At 46.2% G+C, this 21,628-nt stretch overlaps 3 protein-coding genes across 3 annotated transcripts; 1 reads left to right on the plus strand and 2 right to left on the minus strand.

Annotated features, from left to right (window-relative positions):
• Positions 1–1,540: 1,540 nt before the first annotated feature.
• On the minus strand, positions 1,541–7,074 carry plk2b (polo-like kinase 2b (Drosophila)). The gene is made up of 14 exons (XM_068566684.1): positions 6,874–7,074; positions 6,658–6,765; positions 6,420–6,536; positions 6,033–6,162; positions 5,659–5,842; positions 5,250–5,448; positions 4,979–5,126; positions 4,670–4,764; positions 4,241–4,373; positions 4,004–4,084; positions 3,444–3,603; positions 3,030–3,159; positions 2,762–2,872; positions 1,541–2,564 (listed from the first exon to the last, which is right to left on the minus strand). Exons 1-14 carry the CDS (start codon positions 7,057–7,059, stop codon positions 2,373–2,375), a joined length of 1,974 nt encoding a protein of 657 aa, XP_068422785.1. The 5' UTR covers positions 7,060–7,074; the 3' UTR covers positions 1,541–2,372.
• Positions 7,075–7,985: 911 nt separating this feature from the next.
• On the minus strand, positions 7,986–11,960 carry si:dkey-190g11.3 (uncharacterized protein LOC567059 homolog). Its single transcript, XM_068566615.1, has 6 exons — positions 11,896–11,960; positions 10,757–10,963; positions 9,406–9,510; positions 9,127–9,267; positions 8,995–9,045; positions 7,986–8,917 (listed from the first exon to the last, which is right to left on the minus strand). The coding sequence occupies exons 2-6, from the start codon at positions 10,922–10,924 to the stop codon at positions 8,729–8,731; spliced, it is 654 nt and encodes a 217-aa protein (XP_068422716.1). The 5' UTR covers positions 10,925–10,963; positions 11,896–11,960; the 3' UTR covers positions 7,986–8,728.
• Positions 11,961–13,148: 1,188 nt separating this feature from the next.
• On the plus strand, positions 13,149–21,628 carry rab3c (RAB3C, member RAS oncogene family). The gene is made up of 5 exons (XM_068605217.1): positions 13,149–13,371; positions 14,481–14,705; positions 17,794–17,912; positions 21,072–21,196; positions 21,404–21,628. Exons 2-5 carry the CDS (start codon positions 14,481–14,483, stop codon positions 21,592–21,594), a joined length of 660 nt encoding a protein of 219 aa, XP_068461318.1. The 5' UTR covers positions 13,149–13,371; the 3' UTR covers positions 21,595–21,628.

Raw genomic sequence — 21,628 nt, forward strand, 5'->3', positions numbered from 1 at the left:
CTGAAGAGAAGCTGTCACGTTTCCTCTCGCTTGCGTGGAAGGACACAACAGTCTGTTATTAATTTGGTTCATCCCTTTGCATCCATCTGATGGAGTTGTTAGGACCAGGGGTAAACAAAATGCTCCCTGAGGCCAGAAAAACATCACGCCATCAACAAAATCTATTTATGTCTGACTGAAGCATCCATTCCAGGGGCAAAACACACACACACACGCACACACACACACACAGACCTGTGTCGTCATGAAAATTATTTCTGCTCTTTCTTCTTCGAGGCTACTTCCTGTTGTGCTTCCGTCAGTGTGGGTGTGTTTATGCATGAGGCATTCATTATTGAACTCTGAAAAGCACAGATATTCTGAGCGAACATCCAAAGGGATGTCTCAAACATCCACGTTCAACTTCTGTAATCACAGAACGAGGTGTTCAACAGACAGACAGCCGGATCACGTGCGGAAGAAAAGCTCATCGGTAGCAGAAGACACCAGTTGCAAATTTTGCAAAAGTATGTCGGAACAAAAGCTCCGACTTCCAGCGAGGAGAAAGCGTGCCGCCTCGCATTGATTTCCGACTCTCCCCAACTTGGTCAGCGGTTGCTTGTTTCCATGGATACAGTCAGTGAATGTGAAAGGATGTCGAAGAATGAGCGTAGCCTCAAGAGCTCTGATGCAATCGCTGACACGGTACGACACCCGTTCAGTCATCGCATTAGTCCGCCTCTCCTTCCGGCCGCATGCCGGAAGGAGAGGCATTAGGCCGTCTGTCCTCCTGGGTTTCTGGACCTCCCAGCGGGCTCATCTGTAGATCAGTGCCCTTGTTTGTATGCGGCGCAGCGCCCGTTTGTGTAAGACAAGGTCAGGCACGTTGCACAATCAGGTCTTCTTCGCCATCCTGTATTTGTCACTGCGGAGGAAAGCTCAGCAAACGCAGAGGCCTGAAACTTGAATATAAAGAAGTTCACTGTAAACATGTTCTCGACCAAGTGTCTGTGTGAGTGTGTGTGTCTGTGTCTGTGTCTGTGTGTGTGTGTGTGTGTGTGTGTGTGTGTGTGTGCCCTTTTTAGAGGTGGGGGAAAAAAATCGATACAGCATAGTATCGCGATATTTTGCGTTGCGATATTGTATCGATACACGGAAGCCAAGTATCGATCTTTTATTTAATTAATTCTAAACTTTTTTGGTCCTAGAATAGTAAAAAACAATTTATTTTTTGTTGACAAAGCTCTCCTTTGGGGGACAATTTGCGCATGAAAAAAGCGAATAATCGCAATATATCGCAATACTCAATGTATCGCAGTATCGTGATAGTATTGCATCGGGACTTAAGAATCGTGACCTCTGGTGATTCCCACCCCGAGCCCTTTTTTCTGTTAAAGTTAGAATAAAAAAATACTTGCTTTGACTTGGTCCAGCCCGCAGATATGAGTGGTTTGATTTCACGATACAAACATACACCTAAAAACATCTTTTATAAAAAAAATATGGGTACAATCGCTCAATAAGAAAGACAAGTACTCAGGAGTAGTTTATCATTTTAGAAAATGCTCTTTATTATTAAATAAATAAATACTGCACTTTTTTTTTTATTTCACACAATAAGTTATTTAGGACATTTTACACCACGACGTTAATGGCTCTCAAGGGACACTCAAAAAATCCCTTGTACTGTTTTTTTTTTGCAATTCTCTCCTTCTCATCATCCCACTGGTTGCCATCTCAATGTGCCGAGTCCATCCGTCATTAAAGAGAACAAATCACAGTTTTAAGAGTTAGTGTGATATTACATCCCACCCACCCACTCACTCACTCACTCACACACACAGACATGTAAAAACAGCCACACTCTGTTGGCTGTAACATACACTGTACATCATTTACAATAGTCCACAGTCTAGCTCTGCTTACATTCAGAGCATCAGTCAATGGATTGCCTCTATAAAACAGCATCAACAATACACGGCATGTTTACGCTGGTGCCAGCCCAGCGTTTCTCTTTGTTTCCCAAACATCCCTCTTTTTCCTCTCAAACAGCTGGGGGTTCACATTCGTACCAACATACTCGCTCCAACAGGCTCCCTCTTCCCTCTCCTCCAACAACCGACATACAAATCAGCCCTTTGCCGTCTACCGTCATTGTGCTACATTTCATTTCCCACTCCACACAGTCTCTGTGTGTTATTTTGTCTTTTTCACCTGCACCTCTGCTGAGTCATAAAGGTGCAACGGTGAAGGAATGTTAATTAACTTTTCACAGGTCCATCCTCAAAACTTGTCCCTCCCACACAGTTCTGGTCCCGCTGCAGCACTGCAGCAGCACAATGCGTAGCAGATTGTTCTTGCGTAACGCCGTCCGAAAGCGCATCATCGGAGGTTTAGCTGCACCTCTGCAGAAGCATGTTGAGGGAGTACACCATGCGCTCACGCAGGTCGGTGGGGCATCCGGACGTCAGCAGGGAGCTGAGTTTGAAGGTTTTGGAGACGCGGTCCTCGTTGATGTACGTCAGCATGTACTCATCCCTCTGGCAGCACAGGATGATCTTGGTGTGGTCGTGGTAAAAGTTGATCTATGTAGATAAATAAAAAGTATTTGTATTAGTCAATTTGGAAGCATAAGACTTGCAAGTTAACGTTGTCTGGTTGGATTTGATTTCTTAACCCTACTCCTATGCTGATCTGTGTAATGCATTGCACCGAAAACATGCTGCGTTGAGCGATGCCCGGCAACGGCTCTGTTCCCTGTCATAGCGTGGTGCGTGTTTACCTGGAAAGTGCCGTCGTTAAAGAGCATCATAAGGGCGCGGTCGGACTTGAGCCACTGCAGCAAGTAGAGTCTGGGCATGTGCGCATCCGTCATGCTACCCAGGTCCCCGCCCTGAGAAAGCAACAAAATAACGCAGAGAGATTAGACAGGCTGCGACAAGAAAGATACCATCTCTCATGCTTCAGGGGAAGGAAAGAGAAAAACACATAATAGCAAGAGAGATCGAGTTTTCAGAAAGAGGAGTGGGTGAATAGAGAGATGTACTTACATCCATGAGGTTCTCCTCCATGTAGTGGGAAAAGTACTTGAGCACAGTCACCTGGCTCACAAAGTGTTCAGGAACCTCGCAAGTGGGGAAGATAGAGCGCTGACCCAACTCTGCATAGTAATGGATGGTCCTGAAGAGATAAACACAGAGTTACACAACCGCTTGGATAAACGCCGCGTAAATGGGGCGAACAGAGGCGGATTTCCATGACATTTAAAATCTGTTGGTATTCTAGACTGAAAATAGTCCTCTTGCTTGAAAACAGTTGAAGGTGATTCATGTGATATCCTCACTTTTCTATCAAAGACATTCTAAGCATATAGCGTGCTTTAACAGGCCATTATATATATATATGGTGACTAGTAACTGTCAAACTGAAGGTGTGGTGTGGTGGAAGCACAGAAGGGTGCATACTTTCGGTCTGGCAGGAGGCTCATGTGGGTGCCGTTGTTGAAGAGAACTCCCACGGTGTAATCAGACAATTGGTAGCCAAAGCCGTACTTGTTGGAGTAGTCCACCCATTTAGTCACCCATTGAAGACCGCAGCTGTTTGAGCCCTGAGGAATGTCGTCGGCTGCAAGGCGAGAACACAGAGGAGGAGGATTTGATTACAAATACAAAGAAAGATTTAAAGAAACCGACAACCTTGAGCTTGGAGCGAATGCGGGTGCGGCAACTAAACCAGGGAGTGTATCTTTAAAGAAGTTAAACATGAGCCAACATGTTCTTTCTGAGTCCTTTGATCCGCATGTCTCTCTGTTTGGACATTACATTACGCTGACGCTTTTATCCAAAGCCACTTACAATGAGTGCATTCAACCATGAGTTCAAACTCAGAACAACAAGAATCAATAAAGTTACTTTTCTTTATTCAAGATTTAGTTGAAAATTATGTGTATTTCAAGGTCAAGCGCAAGGAAAAAGAAGCTCTAGTGGAGTCATCTGATCCACATTGTGCACAGATCATGACTCACCTTTAGGCATGTTCTCCAGACATCCCCTCAACACACTTGCAACGGTCTCAGCCACACTCCCCGTCGTGCTGTCTTCCAGGCCTTCAGGAACAACAACAAAAAAAGGGGGTCACTTAAGGATATTGCACTCCAGCTGTTGCATCAAATCTGTATTTTATTGTACACAAATAAAAGGGGTATTCTATAACATGTATGCATGCATGTGTGTGTGAGTGAAAACCAGGCTGGTGAGCTTACATTCGCTGCTGCTGCTGCAACTCCCCAGACTCCCCCTGACGATGAGACGGATGGTGTCTCGCCTCGTCGGGGACTGGCTCTCCGTTGCCGGGACAACGGGGCTCTCGGCAGATGGCGGAAGTAGACTTCCACTCTGAAGGCGAGAAACGGTGACGACATGGGTTAGAGTCGAATAGTTTGGATGCGCTCTTCCTACAATGACTAAAGCCGTCACCCACAGACGCAAAGTGGACGGCTTTAAAAAAAAACAAAAAATGGAAAAATAAGTGCTTGGTTTTAGTGCTGCATCGATGACTCATTGGATTCTCCTCAACATGATATCTCAACCCTCCCTGTTTATTTAATGGCAGTATGAGTAATGTGCCTGCAACATCACCTACACTCTTGTAAATATCATGTTTTGTGTTGAATATTCATTCAATCGCTTACCTCAGAAATCTTTTTGCTCTGCTGTTGGCTGATGACGGTTCTCTCCAGGTCGTGCTGCAGTTTGTAGATCTCCTCTTCCTCTTTGGTTAGTTTATCTATAAAAGCAATGACCACACACACACACAAAATGTCAGAGCATGACCTCTTAACCAGCAGCTACATGAACAGACATCAGCGCAATCCAATTTGAATTGTGCTGGATGTAGTCTTGTGAATTAGATTACATGGGGCCTCTTGTACCAATCACAATTGTGCAAAGTGAAAGATAAAGTGCCGTTTAAAGCGCTCCGTGGCTGATGTAATACTCACTCAGAGTCTCGTAGTATTTGACCTTGTCTCTCTTCCCCCCAAAGAGCGCAGCGGCAGCTTTCTTGAAGAAGCTCTTGGCGGGACTTGAGACGTGGAAATCTGGTGCTGAATGGCAACAGCTCGCCGGCAGACGCTCTGGGCTGAAGCCCTGTGGAGAACCAAAGTGGGTCAGTGGTGGGAAGGGGGTCACTGTTACACTCCTACAGAGTGACATTTAATGAGACAGACAAGAGCGCAACAGACAGGCAGCGAGATGAAAATAGGGTCTAACCTGCGTGAAGAAGTCGTGCCTCAGAATGTGGTCCAGGTTGGGTCGGTCCTCTGGGATCTTGGCCAGCAGGCTGGTGATTAGCTGCTTTGACTGCGGCGACAGGGAGGAGGGCAGGGAGTAACGCGCCTCTCTGATACACCTGTATGTCTCCTTCAGATTGGTGGTTTCGAACGGCGGTCGGCCCAACAGCATGGTGTACCTGGAGCAGGAAGGAGGGCGAAAGTGAGCCGCGTTCCCTCCACTAAAGGACTCTCAGACATGCGACTGTGGGCTAAACATGAATGAACAAGTCGACGGAATTTGATGCTAATGTGGCTATCAATTATCAGACTGTCATTCCATAATAATGTAGATCGTTTCTAAACCATTTAAGCACCCTAATGGTGAAATTACAGTTCTTCCTACTCACATTACACAGCCCAGAGCCCAGATGTCTGATTCACAGCCGTGGCCCTGCTTGTTGAGCACCTCGGGGGACAGGTAGTTGGGAGTTCCACAGATCGTCTTCCTCCTGTTTCCCGCCGGCTCCAACTTGGCAGCCAGACCAAAGTCGCCGACCTTCAGCTCCATTGACTCGCTCACAAAGAAGTTACCTGTTGGGTAAAAAGGGAACGCGATGATGAGCACTTGATATGCAACCAAGGATCAAAGGCTGAATACTGCACAGATCCCCTGCTTCCACAGGACGAAGTGAGATATTTCCTGTACATAATGCATCGTTACAACTGTGCACAAAGAGTCTCAGCACTGTAGCGTGTCACCGCTTGTGTAAAGAGTCCTTACCTAGTTTAAGATCTCTGTGAAGGATCTCTTGTTCATGCAGGTACTTCAGTCCAGAGACAATCTGTCTCAGATAATAACGCACCTCTGGCTCAGTGAGCACTTTGCGAGCCTTCAGGATGTGAGCCAATGACTGCAAAAAGACAAAATGTAGAGGGGGAATTATTATAGCGAGGTTTCCTTAAGTTGTATTATTCTAGAAACACATATTTTCTTCTGAAGAAAACCTCCAAAAAGTTAATTATCCTTAATCTAATAAAAAAAATGGCAGAGAAACATGTATATTTGCTGTATAATGCAATTAAAACAGAAGTATTTTATAGGGAGTGCTGCCTCGTTGACTTTAGGTGCAATGCAGGAGTCATACAAATGTGAAAGTACAGCACTTACTTTTCTACTGCAGTATTCCAACAGGATGTAGATGTTCTCCTTGTCTTCAAAATGGTGATAAAAATGCACAATGTGCTTGTGGTGCAGTGCTCGGTGCAGCTCAATTTCTCGGTCAATCTAGCAAGAGGAAAGAAGAAAAAAAACAATGGTCACTATTGTAATTCAAGGTAATTCTGTGCCAATCCGCTGCCCAACCACACCGGAGTGCACACAGGCACCTGGAGCCGTGCGCGCTTACCTTCTCTCGCTGGTGAGGCTTGGAGACGCGTGCATGCGGGATGATTTTGGCTGCGTAAACTTTGCTGGTGGAGAGGTCGGTCATCTCGTAGCATTTTGCAAACCCTCCCTGGAAAGAGGAGAGACACTGTTAACATGCTGCGTCTTTGGGTTACAAAGTAAATCCCCCCTCTCTCCCAATAAACACATGTGACTTCATATTACATGCTTGCGCTACCTTTCCCAAAACTTTCCCACGGCAGTAGCACTTCCCCGTGGCCGGGTCGGTGATGATCCTGGCCATCTCCGAGGGCGCACTGCGCTCATCCGTTCTCTTCCGCCGCGGTTCGCTCGACCTCTGCGTCGGTTCACACATACTGCTGCTGTTCGTCTGTTGGGGCGCGACGTGTCTCTGTACTTCCATTGGAGGTGGTGTGTTCATCCCGCACTCAGAATGCAGCCCGGAGCCCGTCTGTGAGTCTTTATAGTCTGGCACCCGCCCCACCCGGCTCCTTTTGCCGCCCTCTCTCTGACGTCACGGTGTGAAATGAGAGCATGATGTCTTCTCGACAACGATACCTCGCATGTGCACGTTGGTGTTCATGATGTCACGGGAAACCACAAGTGGATTCATACAAGTGATGCTATTTCATTTATTGTAAAGATTCATGTGATTATTTGGATCACCGGCCGCCATAATCAACAATAATGTTTTATACTGTACATATTTTGTTTCAGGGATGTAGGCATGTGAATGGGCCTTTGACATAGTGCAACGTAGCATTCAAGGCGTTAGAAGTCTGATGCATCTGATGCATCTAGTCCATAAAACATCCACCATGCAGAGGTTGAACATTATCTGTATTCTATTCACACTCACTCCTGTGTTGTGTGTGTGTTTTTTTATTTATTTTTTACACCAAACTCACTTTGGAGCACTAGCACCCTCCGCTGGAGGTTTTGGATATCATTTATGGTACAGTTCAGGTTGCAAGCCGGTTGTGCAATTGAATCTTTACCAGAGACTAAGTGCATGTTGTATTGCAGCTGACGCGTGAGACGTCATCATGCAGTGGTATGAGGGGAAAGGTTGTAGAGTTGGGTACCAGAGGTTTTCTAGCTCGCAGCCGCAGGGATATTTGAATGACCTTTTGAACTATTAGAAACAGGACAGTGTCACCGTAGGCGCTCACAGTATACCAGCGCTATGTGACACAGATTCCTGCTGCACAATCAGCCAAGTGTATTCGCACAACAAAACCAAATGTTTGGAAAATGTCCGTCTGCATCTGTGTCTGTGCAAACAAAATCACAAGCGTACATTGTTCATGCGAAAATATGGCTTCGGATTTTAATACAAATACAAAACAAAATCACTTCTTCTACGGCAGATGGCTTTACTTTCTAGCAGATTTGACTTAAATCTCCCGTTTTACTGCTAACGAGCAAACACAGGGTTACACATACAACCATGACTGTCAGACTATAAAGAGCCCAGTTCCATATTTCATATGACTCACAAGGGTCAGGTGACACATTAATTTATTCTAGACCGCGAACAATCTAAAAACGTCTTCGAGGAGACCCATGGAATTAATCTCAGAACAGCCTCAGGCTGGAGGCATATTCCCTTCGGAATAAACACAACATTTGCATCTAAATAAAACCCATGAAAAGCAAAGTGAGACAAAACCAATCATCAAAACACATTCAAAAACAGTGACCTCATTATCCTGTAGCATTTACCATAAAGGTTAATTAGTGTTGATGAGGAGGAAACATGAATTGTAGTGGAAGTGCATATTCTAGATAGTGGTGCATGATGCGAAGGCATAGTCTGTTCTAGCTGTGCAAAGATTGAACGAATACTGCAGGGGATAAGCGATGTCAGAATCATCCTGACATCCTGCTTAGTCAGAGTCCCTCTCATCTCTGCAATTTTCAAAGACATCTTTCAAAAGTATCCCTCCTGCAGTGCTCAAAGCTTCCATAACTGACATATATCACCACTTCATTTCCCTAAAGTGCACCTGATTACCTGCTGGAAATGTGTCGGATGACAGAGGCAGAAAATAACCCCGAAAGACGGTGACTTAGTGGCCCACTGTTTTCGACATTTTCCTCAGATGTGTGCGCACAGTGCTGATGTCATAAGAAAAGGTCTGGTCGAGACCGGAGCCGACAGACGATTTTTGTGGCCAGTCGGGGAAAGGAAAACGACAAGCGATGACAACGGCATCACCAGGAAGCTCTCCTAACAGCTTCTCACCCAGCACCTCCATCTGTAAGCCCATCACAAAAGATGAAATCAGTCACTTGGCCATCAAATGGTATGCATGCTATACATATAGAAACTCACCACTCCTGGGGAAAGGAAAGCTGTCACGTTGTTGTACGTCGATAAATCAGTCTATGAACAAAGACAAACACAAATCGGGTCATTTACCTTCAACATCAGTGAGGACAGCATCTCTTTTGGTTACGGTCTTACCTTCCAGAAGTCTTTTTTAACGAAGGTAGCCTGGCCGGAGGGCACTCCCGTCCAGCGGGCCTTGCTCCTGGCACACGCCACTAAAATGGAGTTGATCTCAAACCCTGTGCACTGGAAACCAGCCGAAGAGGCCGCAAACACCTGGAAAATCACATCTGGTGATGTAATATAAACATACGCAAACACACTTAGATTACAACACCTGGAATTTAAACCAGAGGTTTTCAAAGGCAGATCGTCCCTTATTTTTTTTTCCTGAAACGATTGAAGCTCACTGACCACTCTTCCATCTCCTGATCCCAGATCTGCTAAGCGACCCGTTCGTCCCTCAAGCAGCTGCATGATGTTCAGTGTCTGGACTTTACTGGAGGGCAAATAAGGAACCTGGACCACAACACAAACATGAAGTGAGTAAAGATAAGTCTCTTGAATCTTTCTGTCACAGTCCCCGTGTAAGCAAGTTCGACTGAAACGGCAACACGAATTACTGCTTTTTCAAGAAAAACATCTCTGCATACGCTTTATTTTACATTTACTTCTGCTCACAACTGTAAAGTCTTCTGAGTGTTGTGACTATGGCATTGAATCTGATCTCCCACTTGCTGTCAGTGGAACTGATCCACAACATCCATCTGAATGAGAAGTTCTGAGGGCTGTCTCTCGTCTCTCGCTGTGCTTAACAGGGTTTGTAAAATGTTTGTAAAATTACACTTTCCTCCTCGGGTATAACATGTTTTATATGACATTTAGCTGGCTGGATAAAGAATTTAAAAAAGCATCATGTCATGATTTTTTTTCAAAAGCACAGGTATTTGTTAATCATGAGCGCAGAAGCAGTTACATGATGAGCACTTGTTTCATTATTAGCTTTAAAACGGCTTTTTTTTTTTTACATTAAAAAGTCAGAACAATGTGAGATTATCTATGCAACAATTTATGTATTCAGCATCACCTGCTTCTGGTAATCTGCTCCTGGTCATCAGGTTTTCCTGTTCATCTTTCACCAACAGTGAACAAAAGTAGTACGTTATGCAACAGCAATGGACCACATGCCCTTCAGACCCACTAGACCCGACAGTACATCAGTCTGAAGTGCTCACAGTGAAGAGCAGTGGTTCTCAAGCTTCTTTTTTTTTCATAATGTACCCCTAACCCCTTAAACCTAATCCCCTAACCTTAACCCCCTAACCCCTCTAACACCCTAAACCTAACCCTAACCGATCTAACCACCTGTGGAATTTATTTTTCAGCCAAGTATGATACCCCCTAAGCAGCTTAATTTATGCTCATATATATATATATATATATATATATATATATATATATATATATATATATATATATATATATATATATATATAATCTACCCCCATTTGAGAACAACTGGCGTAGAGGATGGTGCAGTTTACTGAAAAACATTATGACGGTTATTGACATAACATGATCTTTTTGTTTGCACGGAGCACTGCATGCGCTCCAAGGTAAAAAAAAAAAGCAGATTATTGTTTACCATGCAAGTTATTTCCTGTCTAGGCTTTTCTCCCGAACCCGCAGCATTTGGCATCGGAAAGAGGAGCGAGGAAGCAAAGCGGGCAGGTAAGATATGAAAAAAACGGGATATCTCAAGCACCTTAAGGTTCCACGGGATTTTGCGAAATCCAGGCAGCGTGAACAGGCTCCACACTCCGTACAGGCCTGCGAGCACGGAGGCCGTGCAGGCGGTCAGGACCGGGTGGGATCTGCCGGTGGGACCGAAGCTGTCACAGTCCTGCAGAAGCACCTCAATGGAGTCCTCCATTGCAAAGTGTCTCCAATGTGAGGAGAGACAACAGGCTCCCTGTTAAAACACACTGGATTGTTTAGGTCCAAACCAACATTGATATGTGATGATAATCACACATTGGAAAACAATATAACGTATTATTTTGTTTTTATTTGACATAAAGGCATATTTAATAAACATTTTAAAATGATCATTTTGTTGTGAATCGCTGATGTCTCTTTCTGTCAAGTGGAACAAATAACGTCGTTTGGAATTCAGCAGCTTTAATATTTGGCCAACATATACAGAAAATGACCAAACTGTAAAATGTCCATACACAAGATGTAATGTTTTGGGGGTCATTCATGTAAAATAATGCATGATATAAATAACATCTTTCATCATCTGAATATCACAAGCTGCCAAATTTCATTCGGAAATCATATCTGTGACATGAAGATGGTGTCAGATTGCAAATAATCTCATGAATAAGAGACAGGCCTCTTCAGCATCGGGAGGTCAGTGGGCTTATGGATCAGTGATTTGACATTCTGCCAATATAGCGTTGTTAATCATTACCACAGAGCAGCCTTTTAGAGCTGCCAAGATAAAAATATCACCAGAGCACCTTTCCCCAACAGCAGATGGAGCCACAGCGGCCTTTTCTCACGTCGAAACCTTCTAGAAAAGTTGTGTTTACCACGTTAAAGGTCACGGATTGAAGCTGTGAAACGACCACCCTGCTCACTCAAACGCTCACAATCTCAAAAAGAGAGGAGCTGAGCATGTCCACCACTACAAATGATTCACGGAGCAGCTTTCAAACACAACGGATGTTTTAGGATTTCACGGATTTGGACGAAATAGAAACACAAACATATTCAATTGTAAACGGACGATTGCATAACTGACCTACTTAACGAGCGGTGTACACGCGCGTATGTTTGGACCATTTGGGAAGTTATACCGCACAATCTGGAGGAAACAGACGTGTTTGTGCAACCTACCTGACCCGCCCCCCTCTGTTGCGCACTACAGCAGCCTGCACGCGCACATCCTCCAGTCAAAGGGCGGCCTGTCAGTCAGCGCGACGTCCCGCCCTGTGGACTCGTGCGCGCCCTATCAGAGATGTCTGCTCACGGGGCTGATTTGAGGCTCCTGAAAGCTCAGCTTGGCACTTGTATCCGAGTTGTATTCCACGATTATGCAACGCCTGTCGTGTCTGACTGGCGCATTGTCATGAGCAGGTGTGAGTTCATAGTGGTGGGAGGCGGTTATTTCATAAAGACCACGTGATGCTCGCAGGTGAATCAATTCCGGTAACAGCCCACTGGTCCTCACTTCATTATGTCAACGGAGCTGTTTCGTGTTCGCCCCATTCAAGTGTGATTATGTATGCAGGAGCTCGTATGGTAATACGCCCTATAGAAGAGGGCCGACGTGATTACAATTGCAAAGATGCCCATTTGATTCACTTCCGCCGCGGCCTCACCCTGCATTTGCTTCCATTGAAAGGCCCACAATAATAATAATATGCATCCATTCATCCATTCATCCACCACTCAGGCCTCTCTTATTTGCTCAGCCGCTGCATTGGGGGTGTCAGAGACAGACCCGAGTGACGCAAGAGGAGAGGCCGTCATATTTGCTTAAAAAGATACTGCCCAGCTGCGGGTTTATGATACTGGAGCGGATTTATTAGAACTGACACAAGATGGATTTGTACGGGAAGGTAGGATGTATGGTTTTATTGTAAAGCTAGAGAGAGAGAGAGAGAGAGAGAGAGAGAGAGAGAGAGAGAGAGAGAGAGAGAGAGAGAGAGAGAGAGAGAGAGAGAGAGAGAGATGAAACCGTAAACCGAGCAGTGCTGAACTGATGTTTCCTATTGTATTGCAGTTTAATTTGAGTCTCTCTCTCTCTCTCTCTCTCTCTCTCTCTCTCTCTCTCTCTCTCTCTCTCTCTCTCTCTCTCTCTCTCTCTCTCTCTCATCTTGCCAATGTCTTGCATGCATATTGTAAAACGAACTACAACCCCCCCCCCCCCCCCCACATCCTCCCCTTTGCGCTTCCACGGTAAATCACACAGCTGCTGACAGCGGAGCCGCGCTGCATGCCGGGCAACGCAGTCTGTGCCCCCCCCCCCCCCCCCCCCCTTCTCTCGTTCATGCGCGCCGACACCGCGCATGAAACTACAAGCCCCACGCCCTCGGCCAGTTTGACGTCAGAGACACGCATGACACGCACTTTCCTCCGCCCGTGCTCATCTCACGCGAGCCAGCCTCGTCAGCTTCAGGGGCGCGTGCCACAATATCCGAAGCGGAGTGGACAGCTCCCAGGTGCTGAAATTGGTCGGCGCTCCAGAGAGAAAGAGAGACACGAGGGGGAAGGAGAAAAAAAAAGCAACGGCCGCATTAGACACACACACAGAAACCGTGTTCTGCAACACAGGGGCAGATACAGATAGAGCCGAGGCCTTCAAAACAGGTTTGTTTCACACTATGTCCTCAGCGCGGTTGTTTTTTTGTTTTTTTTTAATGTCATGTAGAAGAATTTCATGAATTCATAAAATGACCTCCTTCCCAGAATGGGCTCGTTTCGCATTAGCTGGCATGTCGCTCGCTGCTCACACGGCATCGTGTGAATACACAGCTGACGGCTGCTTTTCTCGCGCTGTGTGCATCATTGCACTGATATTTTCAGAGCGATGTGTCCTTGCAAATGCTGCTCCGGTGCTGGGTTTTCGGTGCAGGATGTGTAGGCTCAAGGTCCGGCATCTTTTAGAACTGGATGGGCTACAAGGAGATCTCGTCTGCCTGTGTTCTGCGTCCGAGCGCAGTGGCTTTTGTCAAAACATTCACCTTGGAGCAATGATGACTGTGCTCTTGACATCTTGTGTCCTCTTTGGTCGCTCTGCTGACAGCTTGCAGCGGAAATGCTCGGTATGGATGCGGTGTTAGGGTGGGAAAAAATGCATTTGTATGGTACAACAGCAGGTTACAACCGTTTTAATATGCAGGACGATGGTGACACTTTTTGTGTATTTCAACTAGCTTTTGATCAGTCCAATCCAAACATCACGCTCAACACTAATAGTGACATTTGAACTGGGATGTTAAACTGCTGTTTTGTTCCAGTACTATGAGTATTTTGCCAAGTACATCAGAACTACTGCATCTGATGTGTACTTGTGAGATCTTTCAGCGATAGCGGTGATAACATCCAATCATAGTGATCCCTTCGTTTCATTGGCAGCAGCGTTTTGGCTGAAGAGAGCACAAAGTCAGCTCTTTCCAATCCTGGTTATCTAATACTCATCAATACAACAGCTTGCTGCGTTGGTCATGCTGGTTCGCCTGACACAGCCTTCTGTCACCTCTGATCTGCGGCCTGAACAGCAAGCGTGCGCTGGACTCTTAGTTCAACATCGGGACTCGACTGAAAAACAAATCAGTAGCTTCCTGTGAGTTGGGTTCACGTCCTCGGTGCGTCACAGCGCCGAAAAGCTTCACGGTAACTCAAGGGGAAGCTCCTAATTCACTCCTCTCGATGTCTCTGTTGTTGTTTTTGTTTTGTTTGTTTTTTTTCTTTTGCAGATGGCTGCCACTCAGGATGCGAAAGGGAAGGGAGAGGGCGGGGACCAAAACTTCGACTACATGTTCAAGCTGCTGATCATCGGCAACAGCAGCGTGGGCAAGACGTCGTTCCTGTTCCGTTACGCCGACGACGCCTTCACCTCGGCCTTCGTCAGCACGGTGGGCATCGACTTCAAAGTGAAGACGGTCTACAAGAATGACAAGAGGATCAAACTGCAGATCTGGGTACGGCATGTTAAGATATTAGCATTACACATTTAGAGGGGAGTCGTGAGCCGTTTGGCTCCTGACCACAGATGAAGCAACGGGAATACAGCTTTGTTGCGTTTGCTTATCCTGCACAGGGTGATGACCTACTGTTTTTGTTAACTCTTGAAGACGCTACCTTTACCCCCATTAATCCATCTATTTAAAAGCTAAACTCTCTATAGAATATGGTTATTATCTAGGCATTTATATGTCATGTTTCTTGGTTGCGACCATGCACACATTACAACTGAAGGTAGTGAAATCCAGAGCGGTTGAATCATAGGTTTGTGGACAAAAATCTGTTGACTGTTGTCCTCCAAGGTCTCCTGGAGGACTATCTGAGCTTTAAGGGGGCCGGGGCTCTCCAGAGACGCCCCCCCCCCCCCCTCTCTTCTTCATTCCTCTGCATCTCTGTGTTCATGCAGAGTGACTCCTGTCATGTCTGTAAAAGGATGTCAATCTCACTGCCTCCTGATCCCTGCCCGTATCTTTTTCCGTCGATCAATATGTTTCAAGGTCTGTGACAGGTTGTGACTTGATGGCTGCTCGGCCATTAAAAAAAAAAAAAAAAGAGTCCTGCACACACGGGGTCACCTATGCATTACTTCAATCCAGTCAAGGTTTTCGGTCTCAGGACGGATCACGCTCGCTTCATCTGCATGATGTGGAACATATCTTTTACCATGTCGGGTTTCTAGGTATGGATAGGTACAAATACTAATAAAGGACGTTGATGTCATCTCAAGTGATCTGGTAAAAGATCAATATTTCACTCATAAAGTGATGTTTTTCAACATCACAATCAGGCCATCTTATAATAGTGATGTTTGAATGTCAGCGTCTCACAACTAGAAAACACATCACGCTCTTTGTTTCTCAGAAACATGTGGCGCAGCTGTTAGTTTAATGAACTAAAGGAAGCTTCAGGAGAGGCTTTCATTGGCTTTTCCTGGTTAACACTCCATGCTGTGAGTACGGAGACAGATGGAAGTCTCAACATTACTGACAGGAGACTAGTAAGTGTTAGTTTGGCGCACGGCGGGGAGGAACACAGAAGCAACACCTTTCTCAGAATGTGTGGAAAACTGAAGAATGTCTGAGGCTGTTTAATTAGGAGTTCATCCGAGCTGTTGTAGCGGATTGTCTCGTAATCCCTCTGAGATAGATATGTAAAAGTTCCTCTCTTTCTTTTGATTTTAAATACTTTTTTTTTTTACCCTTTTCTTCTGTTTGCTTCACCAAATGGCGACTTTTCTTTCGTTAGGTTTCTCTCGTCCTAACTGTTGTCTTTTGCAGTAACTTGCCCCCTCCTGACATTTGGTGTTCGCTAATCACGTAAACAATATTGCCCATGCCGCTAAATGAATCGGTCAGAGAGCGCTGACCTACAGTAAGTAGCCATTTGAGGTGACAGCTATTGTCTAATGGCATTGTGGCAGTCGCACCATAAATCCGCTGAGAGAGAAACGCATGAAAATGGCATCCGTCTTATCCCTGTTGTCGTATTTGGCCGGAGCTAATGAAGCGCATCGACGAGCGCTGCCGAGATGGACCTCATAAAAAAACGGAAAACTCACTTTACTGAATGAAGAGGAGTTCAGGCGCGTGTCAGCCTCCGCTCGCTGCCTCTCCACTTGAAGCGGTCAGCTTCTTCGGATTGATTTCTGGCGAGCTGCAGACTAGAAGCGGAGCTTTTCAAGGCGCTCCAATTCATGGGACTCAGCATTTCTTCCCTCTCCTGCTCTTTTTAACTGAGAACAAGCCGACCGGCTCGTTGAAATAGCACCAGAAAAGCAAAAGGTCATTGTCAAACACTCGGGAAAGAATCAATACGCTACTGAAATGTCCGAGCCTCAGAACTCAGACGGAAAAATATAAAAGACTGAAGTTTAAACATTCAGTGTTCATGTCACATGTTCATATTTCCTGAACAAATACATGAACACTAATAGCAAAAATCACTGAAACATATTCTTCTTTCTTTCGTGCTATTTAACCCAGCAGCTGCTGACATCCACATGCATTTTCAGGCGTTATTGTCAACAGACAAAAGGTCCTAGCTTTGATGTGTGTGGAAGCTCGGCATGCTGGGAGCTGTGTCTCTGTGGAGTGAAGGTCAGAGGCGTCCTCTGGCTATAACGGGCACACTGTTGCAGCCATGTGCAGGCTGACAGAAAGCAACACAACTGTGGCAAACAGGATCCGGTGTCGAGCCTGTCGAGCTTCTGTTTAACAAGAGCCAAGTGGAGCAGCCAGAAGTGCTCCATCATGATTCACGGAGGCCCGCAAACACATTTGTTGTGGGTGGAACACCAGCACAGTAAACATACAGTAGAAACAGGAGGACTATTATTATAATGTGCCGTGAAACAACAAACTAAATTATTCCTGAGCTCACGCTTCTCCCCTCACACGCAGAAGAGCTGCATCTGTTAGCCATTAGCATTTTTCATTGACATCTCGTCGCAACGGCTGCCGCGGCCGCTTGTTTCCAGGGTAATCTGTGTACGATGTGCTGCTCCTCGAATGCTGTGTAATCACTCGCCTGCTTTGCCTTTGAGCAATTTGTTCAGCCTTATCATGAACCGCGAGCCTTTTCCCCAATGCTGAAATAATTTGATCTCTATTTTTAGCCCCCCTTTTTTTTTTCCCCCTCAGATATTCACGCAATGAGCTGAGCTCTGAATACTGCACCACCGAGTGCTTCACCCGGCGGAGGAGGGGGAAAGAATCAATCGCGTCAGCCTCCACTGACATGCCGTTTCTGGCGTCGCGTCAATGTAAAGCCAGCGAGGCAGTTAGCATAACGAGGATGTCTACATCACACACACGACGTAGCCATACGCAAACGTAGATAGAGGAATAATAGATCCTAAAGAGTGCTCGGATCTGAGCTGAAATGTCTCTCGGTGCGCATAAGTAGCTGCATAAATAATAATGCACATGGCTTCACATTCACCATTATGGACCGCATTTGTGCTGCGCGGCATCATGTCAATGTTGCCGAGCCTGAATATCCGTCAGCCGGCTAACATCCATGCCCCATCCTGCTTTCTGTGTGTAGGACACGGCCGGCCAGGAGCGCTACAGGACCATCACCACTGCCTACTACCGCGGGGCCATGGGCTTCATCCTCATGTACGACATCACCAACGAGGAGTCCTTCGGCGCTGTGCAGGACTGGTGAGTCGCCTGAGCTCTTCGGCGTCACTGTTGGGCCGTTTTTTTTTGGTTGTTGACAATTTCTGCATGTGGATGTCACCTCTCGTCCCATCTCGTCCTGTGAGCATCAAAAAAAGGAAAAAAGGGCTTCCCGTTTGTTGTCCGGCACACTCGATATTGTACATTTATTGCAGATTTCAATTCATATCAGTTTATTTTGCACAGCCCAAAGAGTTGCCACGGAGGGGTTTACAATCTGTCCCAGAACCTCACATCAGATTAGAAAAAACTCCCCCGAATAAAGATAGTAAAACCCTTTCACTGGGGGGAAAAAAGGGGAAGAAACCTTCAGGAGAGCAACAGAGGAGGATCCCTCTCGCCGGATGGACAGGAGCAACGGAGGTCATGTGACCAGAATGAGCAACGTAACAACGTTACAGCACATGACATGAGCGGTAGGGATGCTCCAGATAGCCACAGTCCATCGTAGCATGCAGGTCCCGCTCCACACAGCCATGATCCATCCCTCTCGCTCAGCCACAGTACTCTTTCTCTCATGTTTGACAGCGTTTGTATGTAGTGTGCACGTGCATGTGTGCGTCGTTGTCAGGCTCGGAGATTGAGGGGACGGGGGGGGGAACTTATCAAGGTCACGGCTCTCGTCCAGTCATGAGTCATAGAAGCGTCTGCAGGCAGAGGAGCAACTCTGAGCCAAGCCCAAATGTCACTGACTTACGATGATGCATCGGTGTCTAAAACAGGACTTCGAAGGCGACGGTCATCTGGCTGTTGAAACCAGGTTTCTGGGTTAAGATACTTTCTCATCGGCACAAACAGTGCAGCACTGCTGTGAACGAAAGCCGAGGAGTTTCAGCTCTGCCCATCGGATCTAAACGTGTGATTGATTGCCATTTTGCCGAAGTTCCTCCCTCACAACTCGACCCTGCAGAGGTCTTCTGGCCCTCCTGTTTATTTACACCCTGCTGTCCTCTGGTTATCTCGGTCTGCCAGCCCCAAAGAGATCTCGGAAACACAGAAGGAGCTTCTTTTTTTTCTTCTTCAGAAGACGAAATTCTGAATCATCGTTGTGATGTTCTCACGACGCTGGTGTCTCAGCTGCGAGGAGAAGACGATGTGACTCACAACCCACATCGACGGCTTATAGATGCTGGTGTTTCTGCAGTGGACTCTTGAACCGCGCGCCGCGCGGCTCGCACCCATCGGAGGACGATGACAATCACTATTAAGGCCAGTGTCCGCTCGGCCCTCGTCACGTCGCGAGCAGCACTCGACAGCTGCTTTAGGAAGCGCTTGTCGTGGCGAAAGCAGCTGCGTTAAAAAGCCCAGTGTTTTCATTCAGGGTGAAATATTTCTGCTGCACTATTATTAGCACTTTCAGCCTGATTTGTGTTGAAATAGATTTCCAGTCATTAAGAAGGCTTTTCTTCTTTTTTTTTTTTGTCAGGAGGTCGGAGCCAGACACTCCTATTATTCTTTTAAGGCCCGTCTGACACTTTGATGGAGCGCTGCAGTCGCAGCCCTGTGTGTGATGAGTATCTTAATTAACGGAGCCAAGTGTGTCACGAGCAGCGGCGATGCTGGAGGGGTTACCTGTGAGCACCTGGCGGGGCAGGAATCACTGTGCACACAGGAAGAGGCTCTTTCTCTTCTACCCTTCATATAACCAGAATTCCTCTTTTTTTTTTTCTTTTTTTTTTTTGCGTTTGCCATAGGCTTTAATTCCACTTTCTCTCCCCCTTGTTCCTTGTGACAAGGTTGTTGGAAAAAAAAAAAAAAAGAAAAAAAAAAAAGAGGCTGCCATGGCAACAGCTCCTTCCCCGGCGGCGGCTGAATTAAGCTCGTGACGTGCTCATTTCCTGCCCGCGACAGAGACAAAACAGGGAAATATTGCAACGCCGACATCAAATGGACTTTAAAGAAATCATGCAAATGAATTTACACAGAAGCGTTTTTGATTACGACGACCGTCTCAAAGGATTTACCTTCCAATTATCATTTGTCCTCCTCTGGTCTCCAGAGGCTTCATTGTTCAAAAAAATATTTTAAAAAAAAAAGCACTGGTGGATGTACAGACCTTTACAGCTCTGTTGGACTTGTGATACAAATGGTATTGTTTTTTTTCTGTTTGTGAATATTATTAGCAATTGGCTTCAAAATGACCCACATCTGAACCGCGAACAAGTCTGAACTGGACAGAGAGAGAGAGAGAGAGAGAGAGAGAGAGAGAGAGAGAGAGAGAGAGAGAGAGAGAGAGAGAGAGAGAGAGAGAGAGAGAGAGGGGAGAGGAGTGCCAACATCATGCTGCTCTCTCTCTCTCTTGTTCTCTCTCTCTCTCTCTCTCTCTCTCTCGCTCTCTCTTGTTCTCTCTCTCTCTTTCTTCCTGGCTCTTTCTCTCGTGATTTCTGCCTGTAGTGTGTTAGCTGCCCTACTTTTAGTCAGACTGCAACACCACAGGAGATATCTGTTCCCTTAAATGCCTTCTCAAAATGCGCTGAGAACAAAGCGCCCCACCGATTCACAGTAAATGTCCTGAATCTGTCGTTATCACTCCGGAGCATCACAATCTGGGATGTAAATCTTTTTTTTTTCTGGCTTTAAGGTGAAAGACACAAAGTTCAAATAATAATCCACACGTGCAAGGGTGTGCGCCTCAACTATAAATAACATTATTTAGTAGCAAACCAGTTTTATATATGCCACGCCAGCGACTATAACTTATACCCCGCGTAGCTTCAATATCCAGCAGGCTGTGTGTCCCTCGTACAATTAATAGCTCCCCAATCAGAAGCTAGCAGGAGCCGAAGAACAAATCTAAAGGAAAGGATGAAAAGTACCACACGTCGATGCCAATGAAGTAGAAAGTACCAAATGACAACCTGCAGCAGAGTCATAGTGCTTCCACGTGTCCAGCACAGACCGGCAGTCGACCCACTTTTGCACGGCTGCTGCCGGGGACTCGAGTATCACATGATGCCAAACGCAAGGTGATGCAATCGCTGCTCACGACGGGTCCGAACGGGGAAGGAGGTCCTTGTTCGCTCTGCCAACTTCCAGGAAATTCTGACAAGTTATTTAAATAAAAAAAAAGGGGCATGGAGGATCTTTTGTTTGACTGTGACACTTTGATTGAAAAAGAAACTTCTTTGTGGTTACGCACAGGTCAACCCAGATCAAAACCTACTCGTGGGATAATGCACAGGTGGTGCTGGCTGGAAATAAGTGTGATATGGAGGAGGAGAGAGTGGTCTCGGTGGACAATGGCAGACTTCTGGCAGAACAGTTGGGTAAGTCTTGGAGCAACATCCAATGATGTGTTGTTCATATTGAATGGCATCATCAACTTGTTTCACATGCCGGTGCTTTTGTTGCCTTGCGTGACATCATCCTACTGCTCCACCACAGAAGCATCTCTCCAAGCTTTTTCCTAAAAAAAAACAAAAAAACCCCTTCCTCCTCCTGTTCTCATGTTGCGACCCCTCCCTCTTCCACAGGTTTCGAATTCTTTGAGACCAGCGCCAAGGACAACGTCAACGTGAAGCAGACCTTCGAGCGTCTCGTCGACCTCATTTGCGACAAGATGTCCGAGAGCTTGGACTCGGATCCGGCCGTCACCACGGGAGCTCCCACTGCCAAACTCACAGACAGCGCTCCGCCCCTCCAGCAGCCCGGATGCAACTGTTAGTGACTGATGTCAGGAAGCAAACGGGGGGAGGGGG

The sequence above is a fragment of the Clinocottus analis genome, unplaced genomic scaffold, assembly GCF_023055335.1.
Source record: "Clinocottus analis isolate CAN_PGR_092001 unplaced genomic scaffold, fCliAna1.0.p SCAF_7, whole genome shotgun sequence".
Lineage (NCBI taxonomy): Eukaryota > Metazoa > Chordata > Actinopteri > Perciformes > Cottidae > Clinocottus > Clinocottus analis.

Bases quoted from the DNA above. Each gene is read 5' to 3' on its own strand.
- rab3c (XM_068605217.1), top strand. From the start codon at position 14,481: ATGGCTGCCACTCAGGATGCGAAAGGGAAGGGAGAGGGCGGGGACCAA. The intron at 14,706-17,793 runs GTACGGCATGTT...TTCTGTGTGTAG, and splicing joins GGATCAAACTGCAGATCTGG to GACACGGCCGGCCAGGAGCG. The intron at 17,913-21,071 runs GTGAGTCGCCTG...GGTTACGCACAG, and splicing joins TTCGGCGCTGTGCAGGACTG to GTCAACCCAGATCAAAACCT.
- si:dkey-190g11.3 (XM_068566615.1), bottom strand. From the start codon at position 10,924: ATGGAGGACTCCATTGAGGTGCTTCTGCAGGACTGTGACAGCTTCGGT. The intron at 9,511-10,756 runs GTGCTTGAGATA...GTTGTGGTCCAG, and splicing joins AAATCCCGTGGAACCTTAAG to GTTCCTTATTTGCCCTCCAG. The intron at 9,046-9,126 runs GTAAGACCGTAA...CTTTGTTCATAG, and splicing joins TTAAAAAAGACTTCTGGAAG to ACTGATTTATCGACGTACAA.
- plk2b (XM_068566684.1), bottom strand. From the start codon at position 7,059: ATGGAAGTACAGAGACACGTCGCGCCCCAACAGACGAACAGCAGCAGT. The intron at 5,449-5,658 runs GTGAGTAGGAAG...TTCCTGCTCCAG, and splicing joins TGGGCTCTGGGCTGTGTAAT to GTACACCATGCTGTTGGGCC. The intron at 4,765-4,978 runs GTGAGTATTACA...TTGCTTTTATAG, and splicing joins CAAATACTACGAGACTCTGA to ATAAACTAACCAAAGAGGAA.